The sequence below is a fragment of the Lycorma delicatula genome, chromosome 1 (genome assembly GCF_047948215.1).
Source record: "Lycorma delicatula isolate Av1 chromosome 1, ASM4794821v1, whole genome shotgun sequence".
Lineage (NCBI taxonomy): Eukaryota > Metazoa > Arthropoda > Insecta > Hemiptera > Fulgoridae > Lycorma > Lycorma delicatula.
In genome coordinates, this window is record NC_134455.1 from 89,030,595 (window position 1) to 89,047,309 (window position 16,715).

Genomic DNA, 16,715 nt, shown 5'->3' on the forward strand with positions numbered 1-16,715 from the left:
CGATTTTTTGTTGTGCATTACAAAAATGGGTGATACTAATTATGAGCAACGTTGTGCAATCAAGTTTTGTGTTAAACTCAGTGAGAATACTACTGAAACTTTTTCAGAATTGAAAAGGGCGAAGGAAGATGACACTCTGTCATTAGCCCAAGTTTTTAGGTGGTTTAAAGCATTTTGAGATGGCTGGGAATCAATTGCAAACGATCCATGCTCTGGAAGACTGCTAACGTCAAAAAGTGATGACAATGTTGAGCGAATCAGAGAGTTGATAATGTACGACTAGCGATTAACTGTCAGAATGTCTGCAGAATAATTGAACGAACCAAATTATATTCCATCAAATTTTGACAAACGAATTGGATATGAAAAAAGCCTGTGCAAAATTGATTTCCACAAAGAAAATTTGATTTTGGCAAAGAAAAACATTCCAGTAGTTCCTCAACCACCTTATTCATCTGACCTGAGTCCCTGCAACATTTTCCTGTTCCTGACTTTAAAAAAACACCTCAAAGAACACCATTTTGGAACAGTAGATAACATTAAAAAAAATGTAGCCCATCATCTGAAGAATATTTCGGTTTCTGAGTTCCAACATGTTATGAAGAGTGGGAAAACCATTTGAAGTGTTGTGTAGCTTCCCAAGGGAACTATTTTGAAAGTGATAAAAAAAAAGGCTTTTCTGAACCAGTCTCATTACTTTATTTACAGACCTAGTAAAAGCCAAGAGTCTTTTTAAATGGGGGGAGCCTTTACTATATCTTTGACAGTATTAAATGATGTCCAAATTTCTGATGTCCTGTATATTTTCCAATATTGTGGAAAATATAATTTTTTTTTAGTAGCAATCCCATACTTTTTATAATATATATTTTTTTTTGCAGAAAATATCACTTGGAAGATATTTCTACCTGTTCTTGACATTTGTTACAGCCAATTAAAAAAAAATAATGTTATCTACCTCTTTGGAAACATGATTTACTGTAAAATCTTAATTTTATTGAACATTCTTTGGGTATAATAATTTTTACTTTATTAACTGACAATAATTTAGTTTGATAATTGGGGATAAAAAATCCTTCATGATGTTATATATTCCATTATGATTGAAAGCATTACTAAAATAACAATTCCCTCAACAAAATACTTATACAAAAGAATAATTTTTTGCCATTTTTAAACAGGTGACACCATTACTTGTACCATTTAATTTTAAAAGAAATACATATAAATATTACTAAAATGATGTATCATTACCAAAAATTGAATAAAATTTAATATTTATTTAAGTGGCAGACTAAATTATTTTCTTTTACTTGGATTAATGCTGAAAACATTATGTTTAGAAATAATTATATTTAGGAATATTTTTCACTAAAATGTCATATAAAGTTGGAATTGACCATTTAAAAAAATTATTGGTTACTGCATTGAAAAATGAATGAAAACATCAGAAATATTATGTTTAAAAAAAATACTATTATGTTTCTCAAAAAATATGGAAGGTTCCTTAATTAAAGTTTAAAATAAATCTATGCTATTTGTAATCTTCTAAATAAAAATTATTGATGGACAGACCTTTTAATTTATACAAATAGATATTTTTCTTGTAAATTTTTAATCACAGTTATCACTCCAGAAGAATGCATTTAAAACTACAAAAAATGTACAAACAATATTTTTTGGAATTATTCTGATTTTATTTAAAAATATTGATTTTCATTGATTGATTGATGATAAAAATAATTTAGCCAGCAAAAAATTGGCTTAAAGTAAGTGACAGTAAAAGCTACTTAGTCGGGATCAGTAACTGAGTTCTTCTCTGACTAGTGTAAAGCAGAACATGATTGAAAATAAGTATAGATTAAATGTAGAGCAACAGCTCCAAATATGTAGTGTAGGAATGAATTATAAAGCCATCCATATCAGAAACACCGCATGATGGTTTGAATTTGAATGGAGCTTGGAAAGTTAATAAAATGAAAACTTTTTATTTCATGTAAAATTTAAAATGTGAAATTATAAATTAGATTGATTGCCTGATTGTAAAACATGAATGTACTAACTCTAGAGGTATGTACACATACTTGCATAAACAAAAAATCTATTTATTTTTTTTTAAGGTTGACTCCTATGGAACTCAACAGCCAATTGCTCTTCTAAAATTACTTTTTGAAAAAGGTGGATTCTATGGAAGAGAAAAGGATCTGAATTGGATGATGATAAGAGACATTAGTAAGTATATTAGTACTCTTAAAACTATATTTTAAGTACACTTAATTAGTAGTAAGTGTATTTTTCTTCTTGGGTAATTAATTAGCTTTAAGTATATTTATATTGTGTGTTTTATTAAATATGATAAAGTATAAATTAATAAGTGACAATTGTAGATGGTGAAGAATTAGTATTAAAATAATTAGAAAGGTTAGTCATAAATTGTAAATAATATTAGTAAACAGGAACAACTGTATGCATATATAATATCTAGACCAATGATGGGATTCTCTAGAGTAATATTAGTTGTGTTCTAAATCCTTTAAAGAAATGTGTTCAATATTTATGGAATCATTTCTGGATTTCTGGATCATTTCTGGTTCAATCAACATTTCTGGATGTCAGTATTCAGCAAAGAGTAGAGCACATAATTTGATTAAAAAATGGTGAACAACAGGATTTGGTTCAAATACAAAATGAAATAGGCAACTTTTACATTAGGACTCTAGAGGGCATAGCCAATATTCAAAGAAGAATTTCTGTCAGTCTGAAAAAATTGTCATGTAATTTATCACAACAAAATGGGGTAAATTCTTGCCATAAGATTTTCCATCATTTATATTTTAATCTTACTGTATACAACTGTGCAACAAAAAAGACAAACCGAAACATCTTAATTATTTTGACAGGCTTCTCAAAAAATTGTTGATGCACATTGCCCATGCTGTATTTAATGTCAAATAAGGCATGATGTCATTAACCTCGGTTTGTTAATTTGCACAAGACAGGTAGTAGATGACTGAAAATCCTCATCAGATTGTTTTAAGGATAATGTAACTAAACCACAACCTCTTGTCAAAAACTAAACACTAAAATTGTAATATGTACTTCAATAACAGTAATTATTTGTCAATATATCATGTAAATATGTTGAAAAAGATTAACAGATTGTTAAAAAAGATGAAAGCAGAGAGAGAAACATTTTTATAAACTTAGGTTTTTAAATTAACTGCTAGAATGATGGGGATGTCTAACTTTGCTGAAACGTAGTAAAAATTGAAATACTATTCGTGTAGATCACAAAGACACCCTTTTTATTATTCCAGAGTTGAGAAACAAATATATAGATAAAACATTTTGACCAGAAAAATTACATTATATATTACATTTTGCTAATAAATTAACAGTACCTATTTCTTTTTAAGTTATTCATTTATTTATTTTTTTAATGTTTGCTGATAAAGAACTAGTCTGATTAAAAATTTGTTTAGATACAAGCTTTGAGTTTTGTTATTCTTTATCATTTTATTTAGCTTTAATTGTCATCATTGGAATATTTATGAAAATATGACTACCATTTTATGTACATTTATTTTAGAATTTGTTTATCTAATAATAGACAACAATTCTGCAAAATCCTTCTCAAATAAGGGACTCTGAAATGTACTATGTGTCAATAATGTATTTCTTTGCCTTTGTTTTAACTTTTATTTCATTCCACTTGTGAATAGGTTTTCTTGCTGCAATGGATAAAGCTGGTGGAGGTCGCAATGAAGTTGATACAAGATTTATATCGATGTTTAGTGTATGGAATATGGCATTTCCATCAGATGATACTGTAACTCACATATATCAATCAATATTAGAAGGTCATGTGAAGGCAAACAATTTTAATGCTTCAATACAACTTTTAGCTGAAAGAATAGTTACTTTGACGCTACAAGTTTACAAGGTATACATTAATATTACTTCATGGTTAGAGTTTAATTTAAAGTGAAATATAATAGTTTATCTAATAAAGTTTAAAAACCTTCAAGACCTAACCTGCAGTAAGCTATTAAATTACTAATTTAACAACACACAATAATAAAAACAATTTAATAACACAATAATTTTTATAAATTATAAATATTTCTTCCATTCAGTATAAAAAAAAAATTTTAGGTAAAATTAAATGGTAGTTTTGCTGGTTTTATGTTTAAATTTTTTATAGTATTGCTTATATTTTGAGTAATCTCATTAAATTATGGTATATGTGCACTTCTGATGATTTCTCTTTATTCATACCTAATTAAAAAATTGCTTTGATTGAAATTTAAAACAAATTTTTGGTTTTTAAATGAATACAATATTAATAAGTGCTTGTCATATTAATAAAGTAATGATTTACTTCTTTATTGTTATTAAATAGAGTTAGTCTTATAAATGAAAAAGCAGAAAACAATATTAAGAGATCAATCTAGATAATTTTTTGTTAAAAAGAATAACATTTACCCTTCATTTGGATTACATACACAGTTTAAACACAGGAGTGTATAATTATCTGGATAGACAATGAAATTTAATATATAGTCAGATCATTTTGAATAATTGCATCGAATGAGGATTTCAGGAAAAAGTGTTGAATTTGACCATATTTTACACACTTTTATTTTACACCTTTTTTAGGAAAAAAGGTTGGCTTGATCCAAATATGGCCAGTTTTGATGTTCATCATTTTGATTTTCAACTGGTATAAACTCACTGAATTAATATTAAGCTCACTATTAACATTTGATTGTGCTAATTTATGCTAATGTCCTCTTACTGAAAATAGATAGCACAAGCCTGTGATAGTTGTGTTTTTTATTTTTTTTTAATTCATATGTATTTTTTACTCTAAATATAACCTTCATTTTTTTCCATCAGGTCATGATTATTTGCAAATCACAAATTTTAAAAATTGTAAAAAGTTGAAAAATCGTGAAAATGTGATACAATAAAATAGATATAAAACATTTTTTTATAATAAATTAATATAATATATTCACTTTTTTGCCTTATATTATGCATTTTTATAGCCAAAGAGTTGAGTGGTCAGATGAGTGGACGAGTGGGGTCATTGACCCCTTAATTTCTATTATAGTGCAGTTTTAAATTAATTTATTTTTATTTATTTAATTAATTTTTTTAAGGTACATCATGCCTTTGGAAACCATTCCCCCTCTTCACCCACCCTTAATGATGAAGTATTTAAAATACTTACAGTTTTATTCCATGTGTTGAAGTTTTCTTTGGACAGCTTATATACTCTGCTTTGTGCTTTTCCTTCTATGTTCTCCATAGGGTTCATCTCTGTGTAACATTTGGCAATAGTCTGCCATCATCATAGTAATCCATTTTCCTTCATACATCCTTTCCATTTCTTTCATGTCCTGATGAAACCTCTCACCCATCTCTTTACTAATGCACCCACATTTTCAGGAAAATAGTCCACATGTGAATTTAGAATATGAACTTTCAAGGTCATGTAACAGCCTTAATTTTTTTACTTCTGCGCATGTTCTCAACTACTGATTTGAAGTTCTTTAATTCTTCTTATTGCCCAGAAACTTGGTTACTACATCTTTAATGGCTCCCTAGGCTTCTTTTCCTGTAACTTCCATTTGTTTCTCAAAATTACAATCATTGAGAAGTTTTCTAATATCAGGAGTAGTAAAGACACCCTCTTTTAGTTTGGCGGTTGATAAGACTGGAAATTTGTCACAGATGCATTTCATACATTGACCTTCTTTTAGTAAGGTTTTGATAAATTGCTTTATCAAGCTGAACTTGATATGCAGAAGTGGAAGGAGAACCTTATTCAAATTTATGAGAACTTTTCAGAGCACATTTGGTTCCAGGTTCTAATGAAGCTCTTTTTGGCCAAACTTTCCTTATCTCATGATTTTCTCTGTCTGTGCTATCCCATTCACACAAAAAACAAGGAAATTTTGTGTATCCTCCTTGCTGTTCTTGGAGCATAATTTTATTTTGAGATCGCTGCACGCAATCCATGTATGATTGTTGTATTTAATTTTATTGAGAACAAATTCCAAATTATTGTTCCTTTTTTTAAATGGACAGATTATTCAACAGGTATTGATGGATACGTATTCACATTGTGAAGAAGAACAGGCAACTTTAAGGCTTCTTTTTGATGGACCTATGAACAGTCTGCAATCAGTTCTTTCGTACGGAATATTAAATGGAGTCAAGTTACATACATCAGTGCAGAAGGCTATTTCCACTTCTGAAAAATATGAAAGAAAATCCTTTTCTCTGTATCTGAACCAGGAAAATGAGGTGCCAGCTGCTAGCAGGTTCTTCTCTTTAAGCCTCAAACCAAGCAATTCTGAATTTTCTTTGGTCAAATGTAGGTCTCAAACCAAATTGTTTAGTTCAGACTGTGAATAAAGCTCTAGTGCACAGATGGGTTTGTGCTCCTCAATGTTATCTTTATTTAAATCACTTGTGGAATTGTCTGTTTCAGATAAATTTTTTGGTGGAATTAGCACTGGTACATCTGGATCATGAGGAACCAGGTGTAAAGTGAATGGATAGATGATTTTTTTAAATTTAAATTGGAACTGTAAACGCCAGTCGAGCAAAAGTAATAATCATTGGGGTGTGATTTCATGGTTCTTGCCACACCATTGGAACTCCAAATCTTAACACTTCTTGTTCACTCTTTGAGCACCACCTAACTCCTTCAACACATCTGCAGCAAATGTAGTGGGGTGCTCAAGTTTTATCTTGATCTCCTATTTTCACTCTGAAATATGTGAGGTACTACACTTGTCGAACAAAACTTGTTATATTTCTTTTTTGCCTTTCCACCATTAACTCACCACAAATGTAACAAAAAGAGTCTGTAGAATTTTTGCAGCCTCTTGAAGTCATTTTGAAAATGGAAGTTTGGTTTATGGCCTGAAAATGTATTTTCCACCAACAAAAACACGTTTGATCACAGAGGATGGGAAAAAACTTGATTTACACACACTGATAGTAGTTGCATGGTAAATGAGTAGTGTGGATAGCTGCCAATAAACATGTTACATCCTGTTAAGTCTTGTCATAACCTCTTGGCCAAGCTTTCTTACAGTCTCATCATTTTCAACCCCCCCCCCCCCCATCAATACACTCACCTCTTCAAACCACTCAACTGCTTAGCTATAACAATGCATAGTATAAGCCAAAAAAGTGAATATATTAATTTATTATTAAATAAAAAAACATTTTATGTCTATTTTATATCACATTTTCACAATTTTTCAACTTTTTACAAATTTTGAAATTTGCGATTCATGAAAAATCCTGATGTGATGGAAGGAAACAAATAAAGGTTATTTTCAGATTCAGTGCTAAAAAATGCATAAGAATCAATTATCAAAAATTAAAAAACATTCCCCAACCCAAATTTATGCAGGCTTGTATATCTTTGATTTCAGAATTGTTGTAATTGTTGCATAAAATAAATTAAAAAATTAACAAATTTTTGTGAAAAGTTTGAGGATAAGTTGCAATGGCTCCAACTTTGTTGTAACATTATTTGATTAAAGTATTTTAATTTTATAAATTAAATTTATAACGTTTTTTTTTTTAAATTATGATGTATTTTTTCAAAAAAACTTTTCTAGTGTAACCAAAGGCTTCTTAAAACATAATGAATCATTAATAAGAATAATATTAAAAAAAGAATAGTTAGATATTTTAAAGAAATGTTACATTTACAGATTTAGAATAGTAACATTCAAATTTAATGTGTTCGGCAGAACTGATTCAGTAATTGCAAATTCAAAAGAAAAACTGATTTTTTTGTGAAAATCTAAATTTGTTCATGATTATCACAAGAAATTTTATAAAGATTTGATAAATATTATTAATTTGGCTAATTTTAAAATATTGGAAAAAACTGAAGATGTTCACAAAATCATTGCTTCAAAAAGACCATGCAGGCTCAGTAATTTGTTTCATTTTTGTTAATATGAATTAATCTGTTTAATCATCTTTAAATATAAGAATTGAGAAAGAGATAATGAAGTATAAATGTAACTCACTTGTAAGTACAGTTGATCCAGTTTAATTATTAAAAGTGCCAATAATTTTTTAATTTTGGCAATGTTTTATCAGTGTCGTTTTCTGAAAATTACTTTTTAACATCTTACTTCTACACCTGGGCTGGAGTCAAATTAATCAAAAGAAAAAATTAATAGTTATGTGTGTTACTTGAAATTTTAATAATGTTTTGAGGAGAAGAGAATATAAACTGTTTAAAGACTGGGATGTTATTTATGATCTGATTTTTGCAGAACTGAGCCAAGACCAATTCTGCCATGTCTGGGTACCAGATCTCTACTATATTAAACATTTATTTTAATTAATAAATTTTGCAATATGAATGAAGAAACTGAAATGATGTAAAAAATTATAAAAGCTTTTGTAATAATTCTTGTAATTTGTAATAAACTAATCATGAAATAAGAAATAAAAAAAAAATTAAAGTATTATGTATTTAAAAGTATATTATGAGCAATGTACATAATGTTTAATACAGGATTTCCACTCTCAATGTAGTCAGGGATTTGAACCAGATTTTTCATCAAGGTTTTATTTTATATATGACTTGTTCCAATTTTTTTCTTTATATATCTAACTGATTGATGTTTTCTTATTCTTCTTGTTTTTTTCTTTTTGAGAGGTGTCACTGTACATTTTCTAATTGTGCTTTCCATGTAAAAAAAAAAATAGTTTTCCCTACTTTTATGTCTTTTTTTCAATTTATCTAGTTAAATTCATAAATGTATTACATAGTTCACTAAGTGTGGTATTTTATTACTTGTGCATATTGCAAATAGAATTTTCTGGTTATTTTTCTGATTATTTACTCCATTAAAATAATTTAAAAAAATTATTTTCTGGGTAATCAAGCATAAATTAAGGATTTCTTTGGAACTAATTTAAAGGTGTAAATTCTTTGGTATAGTGCTTTGCTTTGTGTCTTTTTGTTTAATTTATTTAGAGTCATCACTTGTTTATGAAGTTACAATAATCTTAAGTTACGATATTGTAATAAAACAGTCTTATTATGTGTAAAATTGTAAAACAAAAATGAAATATTAGCTAATATTTTAACTTAAAAAAAATAATTACAGGTTATTACAAAAGAGCTGCCTGCAACTCCATCAAAATTTCATTATATATTTAATTTACGTGATTTATCTCGCATAACTGCTGGACTTGTACAGTCAAAAGCTGCATTTTATACTAGCGATAGACAGTTTTTAAGATTATGGAGAAATGAAATTACTCGTGTGCTGTTTGATCGTCTCATTAGTGATGAGGTATGTATAACTACTTCCTTAATTAGTTTTTCCATTTATTAAAAATAATTATTTTATTGAAATTAGTTTTTTTATTTCTCTGTACTGTTATATTTTAAATTCTCCAAATGTAAACCACCTAGTAAAAGATTGAGATAGGACAGTTCTTAGTTTAATTTTATCATGATAGTACTTTTGCGGGATCGGGCATCCTCAGTCATGATTTAATTTATTTTATTAAATTGTACATTAAAATAAAACCGTTTTTATAAGATTGTCTCCCTCAAATACTGTCTGATGGATTATCAAATTGAAATTCTGATTGTATTTACAAGTGCTGTTTTTTAAGTAAGGTTTTTTTTTAATACAAATAAAACTAGTAAAGATATTGTCAAAAACTTTTTTTTTTATTTCAATCTGAACACTTATGCTACTTTTCTACATAGTTAACCTTGTTTATTTAAACATTTATCATAGTATTTTACTAAATTATTTATACCCACATCATAGAAATCAGTCGCCTGTGAAGATAAACAGTCTTCAACCATTGTTTTCACTTCTTTATCAGTGTCAAACTGCTGAGCACCGAGAAACTCCTTCAGGTAGCAGAACAGGTAGTAATCGCTCAGCACAAGGTCTAAGCTGTATGGTGGGTGGTCCATTTACTCCCATTCAAAAGATCTGATTAACTGTAAGATTTTAAGCAGGAGATTGAGGTGTACATTGTTATGCAGCAACAAAACTCCAGTTAACACTAGACCATGTCGCTTATTCTGTTTGGCATGCTGAAGCTTCGTCTAGGTCTCACAGTATTGCAGCTGAGTTTATTGTTGTCCCTTTGGGCATAAAATCGACTAACAGGACTCCATGTCTATCCCAAAACACAGTTGCCATAATCTTGCACGTTAACATTGTCTGTTTGACTTTTGAACGGAGACATTGTATGTCACCTTTCCATTGACTGCCGCTTTGATGCTGAAGTAATGTGAGAAACCCATGTCTCATCCCGTGAAACAATGTAGTCCAAAAGTTCATCTCCTTTCTCACTATATCAGGTCAAAAATGTTAAAGCACTAGCCATTCTACTTTTCTGAAAAGCAGCCTGAGAACCCATCGCGAGCACAGTTTTTTGAACTGCAAGATTTCAGAAACAGTTTTGTATAGCACTAACCTTGAAACTTGTGGGAATATCAGTGATAAAGTGGAAATCATGAATCGCTGGTCTTCATGAATATTTGCATTAACTTCACCCACCAAATCGTCTGTAATTATAGAAGGCCAGCCCAATTGTGTTTCATCATGGACACTGTCCCACCTGTCCCTGAACAGTCTTATCAATTTACACAATTTGCTGTCACTCATTGAATTAGGCCCGATATTGAATCTACTAATTCAATTAACACTGAAACAAGAAAACTGGGAATTCAAACATTTGAAATACTTTCAAAATAATTGTGATTAATTATCTTGAGTATTAGTATTTTGATTTCTCAGATATCTTTAATGAAACAAAAGTTAATGGGCATTTGTTTATGGCACACATGCTCAAAAGTATATACTGCTGCAGCATTGCTCACCTACATAGTGAGTGGCTTTTTATTTATTAAATACTGCTGAATCTAGGCAGTAAGATTAGTAAGTAAGACTAATCTAGTCTAGTAAGACTATCTGAAGCATGATTTTATCTAGGAGGGTATATTAATTCACAAAATAACATGACTCTAGTCAAAAACTGATCCCCATGAATTACATGAACCATCTTTACACAAAACAAAAATTGGAATCTGGGTTAGTGTGAATAGAATGAACATTGTTGTTCCAATATTTTTTTGAAAATAAGTTTATAGTGCTGTTTTAACAAACTTCATTAGCACTTAACTGAATTGAAAATTAATCACGGTTGGTTCCAACAGGATGGCACCACAGTGCATACAGCTAACAGGTCAATGAATGAAATGTTTGGTGAATGAATCATTTTGAGGGGTTTGTAGCTTGCATAATTTCCTGATCTGACTCCCCCAGATTACTTTCAATGGGGGGCAGTGAAGCAATCAGTGCATTGCAACAGACCATGTACGATTGAAAAACCAAAAACTGCATACATATAACATATTCCATTACATCAGCTGGTTAAAATGTTTGAAAATAAATTGAAACTTGCAGTGTTTTACTGATGTTGGAGGAGGTCATTTTCAATACCTTTTATAACTGTTCCAGTTATTGTAATGTCCATTTCTGTAAATAATGATGTAAAAATTCAGAGTAATTAAGAAAGTTTTGTCATTACACTTCCATAATCATTCTAGTGCACAGCAACTTTCCGAATGTACTGTAGAATCTATTTATATGTAATTGTCATTATATACTTGTCTTCCCTGAAGCAGGTCTCTTATATTGTATTCATCTCAATTATCTTAAATTTCCAACTAAACATTTAAGTTTCTGGTAGTTCCTATTTCTTTTTAGATGGATTATAATTTTTATTCATTCCTGCTCTCTCTTTGTACATTGTATGGATTTTTCTTGTCTTATTTTTCAACCTCTTCCTTTTCCTTTCATAATACATCTCAATCAGTTGCCTTTCATATTCTGCATTGTTCTGATTAAGCATCTATTATCATCATCCTCTCCATTTTTACCTGTCCATCCACATGATTTTATTTGTTTCCACCCTTCCACACGTCAAGTAAGTGGAAATTTTTTGTACCTTTCTTGCAATGTCTATGTTCAGAATCAATTAAGACAAACATTACAAAATAGGATTCTTACAAGAATTTTTAACTTTTGACTTAATTTTGCTACAGAATCATTTTTTCTGTCGTATGGTCATTGCTATTTTGTTTCTTAACTCCTTTTCATATTGATATTCTCTTTCTTTCTAAGTATCTGTACTCTTATACTTTCTTCCTTTTTTCTTCTAACTTTTTTTTCTTGACATTCATTGGTTTATTGTCTTCTGTTCTCATTACTTTCATTTTCATAACATTGATTTTTATAATATCTGATTTTCAAATTTTCTCTTGAATATCTTTTGTTTACCTTTCAAATTCACTATATTACCTACAAACCTTATTTAGTTAATTTTTTTCTCATAACCACAGATTCCTTTGTCATCTTATAACTATTTAATACAACTAAAAAATAATCATAGTAGCTCATCATTTTTATATCATGTTCTAGTTACTTTTTTTACATGTGTGTTGGAGAAATGAATCTTTATTTTCAGGAAAGGAAAGTTATGTTCGATCATGTTATTGAATTTTTAAAAGTTATTATATATGGAGAAGATAATATTACATATATTATGAGGGAACCTTCTTTGTTTGGTGATTATCGTAATGCTTTGGAAGATATGGATACGAGACCAGAAGAGAGTATACGAAATTATGAAGACTTACTTGATTATAAGGCTGTGTATCATATTTTCCAGGAGGTAACGAAATTACTTTTTTACAAATAGCATGACAAAAAAATAATTATTAAATGCAAAATGAGTCCACTTTCAAAATAATGGAATCCTTTTTCAAAGGAATGTTAATGTTATATTTTATTTAAGTATATCAATATATGAATCTTCTGTCATTATATCACTTCTTTAGCCTTGAATTTTCAATTTTATAACTTAATATAAATAATCTTAGTATTTAGATATTACTATTAATATTTTTAATATAAAAAAATAAAAAAAGCAAAAAAGAATTGCATCTGATTATAGATTGTTTGAAATGCAATGTTTAAAACACAATGTAAGCCTAAAAGTCAGAGGCAAAACCTAAGCTTATATAAATAATAAATAAATAAAATTTAAATTTTGAAGGCATTAAAAAAATGTTTGAATACATGTTATTTGTACACATTAAATAAATGTGGTTTGTTTAATTAATCATATTTAAAAGTTCATTAATTGTAGTGTTGTTATTTTTTCCATAAAGGAAACTTTTTAATTCATTTGTAAATAAATTGATCAGAAGATCCTTGAAAGTTTTTTGATTTATTAAAACTGAAAAAAACATAAGAACCCTTTTTGTAGGTTAAAATACTATCCTATACAATGAGAAAAAAGTTATTGTTGCCTGATTTGCCGGAAGTGTATATTTAGGAATGACTATTTACTTTTTCTTTCTTTTCTTTTGTTGCAAAAGTAGCACATTTAAAATATGCAAAAACACAAAAATGCTAGAGTATTTAATTTGCTAAGTGTTGGTTGATGTATTTTATATTTTTGGTTATCATACAGTAATCTGGTAGCAAATATTTGAATTTCAAAAACTCAATCTGAATTTTTGAAGGAACCCAGAATGTACAGAGAGAAATCAATTCTGTTGTATGTTGAAATTCTGCAGTTATGTGTATTTAATGTAGATTTAATGAAAAGTAATTGTATATATCAGCTATAGTAATGTTATAACTCCCAGTCTACCTCTGTAACTATACATACCTCTGGAGGTACACAGAGGACCAATTGTTATTATCTAATGTTAGTAGAATGAAATTTCTGTTGATGTTTCATGTAGAGACAAAACAATCCAATTTATAAACAAAAAGATGTTGGTTTTTTTTCAGCAACTGTAACGGCTTTAATTTAAGTTATGACTTATCTGCAAACTAAGTCAATGAGAATGAGGTTGAATACAGAATAAGTTATTGCTGAAAATTTTATATTTCCTTGTATCAAATATGGTGTTAATGTATGTTCAGTGAAGGCTGTGTCTGAAAAACTAACAATATTCCTTCTCAAGCAATATAGTTTCTCAAAGAATTAATGGCATGGCATGTCTGATGACATTGAATCTAAATTGAAAGAATAAAAAAGAGTCCCTTATTTTCAAAAGCTGTGGATGAAAGCACTGATGTTTCCATTTTATCAAATTTACTTGTCATGTAAGATATTTAAATGATAACATGCTTGAAGAACATTTTTTTATTTTGCTATCCCCTAACTGAAAGATTCACAGGCAAGGACATATTTAATTGCCATTCATTATTACTTTAGTGAAAAGAAATTAATTGGGGCAATTGTTGAGGTCTCTGCACAAATAGTGGTGAAAATTCATGTGAGGTGTTATACAGGTTTATACAATTTACATCAAACAAGTCTTAAGTTGTATAAACAAGGTTTATACAACTCACATCAAAGAAGTCACTCCCACATAGCTTGGAGTCATTGTTGTGTTGACAGACAAATCCTACTGTCCAAACCCTATCAGATTCATTAAAGGAAATAATTAAAATTATTAATTTTATTAAGACCAATTCAGCAAACTTCAAATTATTCAAATCTTTGTGAAGAGATGGACAGCATCCATACTACGTTACTTTTACACACAGAAGTGAGATGGCTTTCACGAGAAAAAGTCCTTACAAGATGTTTGAATTGAGTCATTAAGTTAAGGTTTTTTTTTGAGACCATCCTTTCGACTAGAATTTCATGAAAGTGAATAGCTTCAATAGTTTGCATAATTATCTGATATTTTTTAAAAATAAATAAATTAAACTTAGAATTACGAATAATTCCATATCCATCTTTCATGTGTCATAATGTGACACATGTCATCTTTCATGTGTAGCAAAATCAAGTCTATGATTAAGAAATTGGATTTTGAGGAATCGTGTATCTTTTTTTCTTGTTTAACCTTCAGGATCACTGTTAGGTATTGCTTCAGAGGATGAGATGAAACATTTGTAGTGTGTGTGAAAAATGTCATGCCTGACTGGGATTCGAACCTGGGACCTCCGGATGAATGGCTGAAATGCTACCACTCGCACCACGGAGGCCGGTGAGAAATCATGCATCAAAAAAGAACAGTGTGAAATGTTTGAGAAACTTCACAGTTTTTTTTCTGGGAACAAGCTGAAATTGTCAAAAGTAATATAGTAGCGCACTTAAAAGGGCTTAGTTGTCATTCAGAAGGTACTGTCCAAAATGAAACTGGTGAACATAACTGGATCTTTAATCTGTTCAATAAATCGTATCAATTTAAAAAAAAAATTGACTCAACTTTCAAATGATTCTTCGACAATTTGATTTCAAAAAACTAATTGTCATTTAACTTCTGTCATTATTAAAATTTGTTAAAAGAGCATTCTCATCTAATGTGTATATTATGAATTAGTATTCCAATAAGCTTGTTGCAACTTCTGATTTGAGATTATATCTCTTTGTTTGAACCTGATTTTAAAAAAACAAGGATCCAAGAATCAAGCTCAATGATCACATTAAAATTGTTAAGAGTTTTATTGAATCAATTAAAAAGTTGAAATAAATATTAATTATAAAATGTAAAATAAAAGCTAGTAAATGTTGTTATGTTAATTTGAGTCCTTTGATTATTTAACTAACCTAAAAGCAACCTTTTTGAGGGATATATGGGGATAATGATTAGAAGGAATGCTCATAAATGAAAAATCTAATCAATGGGTATATAAAGAAAAAACAATGGAAACCATGCTACAGATTTGTATCTTTTTTTTAAAGATTTATATCTTTTATTCATATATAGATATAATATATTGATTGTATATGTAATATATTGAGTGATGTTTATCATACCTGTTCTGAAACAGCATATGACATTTCTGGGATAACTGAAAACCATCACATGCTTTATATGCATCCTTGGCATATGCAATACATACAGATATATTTACCTGTTTATATTGCTCTTATATCTGGTTCATATCTCTAATATAGTTTGTATTGTTAAATTTTTTAATTTTTAATTCTGATTTTTTGTTGAAAAGATATTAGAAGAATATAATCAGCGTTACCAAAAAATGTCTTTGGTTTTGTTTGATGACGCATTAGAACATTTGACTAGAATACATAGAACTCTGCGAATTGATCGTGGCCATGTGCTAATTATAGGTTCTGGTGGAAGTGGCAAGTTAAGTCTTACAAGATTAGCTGCATTCACTGCAGGTATTTAAATAATATTTATTTCATATTTTGTAATACAGTTATTGCATTTAAAAAAAATTAAATCATAAAAAAGAGATCATGGGCAGTATAAAATTTGTTTTTCCTTATGGTTATTAAAGAATGAAAGGTGAATAATACTAACATAACCACTCTTACACTATTTTTGTTGATAAAAGGATCCATAAATGGGTTTTATAGAGAAAATCCTTTTAGTACAGTTGGTGGCATATGTATAAAACTCTGCATTGAACGCAGACAGACTAAGGTCTTCAGAATTAAACTCTGCCCAGAGAGTTAACACAGTGAATGTGTATGTCAATTGGAGTAAAATGGAATATCCCAGTACTGTATCATATGGTATTGCAAAATGATCAACATTTAAGAGTATGTTAAAAAATTCTTCTAAATCTGTCACATCAGGCGATCTAATTTATTTTTATTTATTCTATTGTGTCATTGATTTG

General features: G+C 29.1%; 1 protein-coding gene across 1 annotated transcript in view; it reads left to right on the forward strand.

The window, feature by feature from the left end:
* The window catches only part of Dhc98D (Dynein heavy chain at 89D), a 392,049-nt gene that overhangs the window by 245,790 nt on the left and 129,544 nt on the right, over positions 1 to 16,715 (forward strand). The window contains exons 48-52 of the mRNA XM_075354119.1: positions 2,121 to 2,232; positions 3,723 to 3,943; positions 9,165 to 9,353; positions 12,559 to 12,765; positions 16,074 to 16,251. Coding sequence (XP_075210234.1) covers positions 2,121 to 2,232; positions 3,723 to 3,943; positions 9,165 to 9,353; positions 12,559 to 12,765; positions 16,074 to 16,251 — 907 coding nt within the window. The remainder of the gene's footprint in view (positions 1 to 2,120; positions 2,233 to 3,722; positions 3,944 to 9,164; positions 9,354 to 12,558; positions 12,766 to 16,073; positions 16,252 to 16,715) is intronic.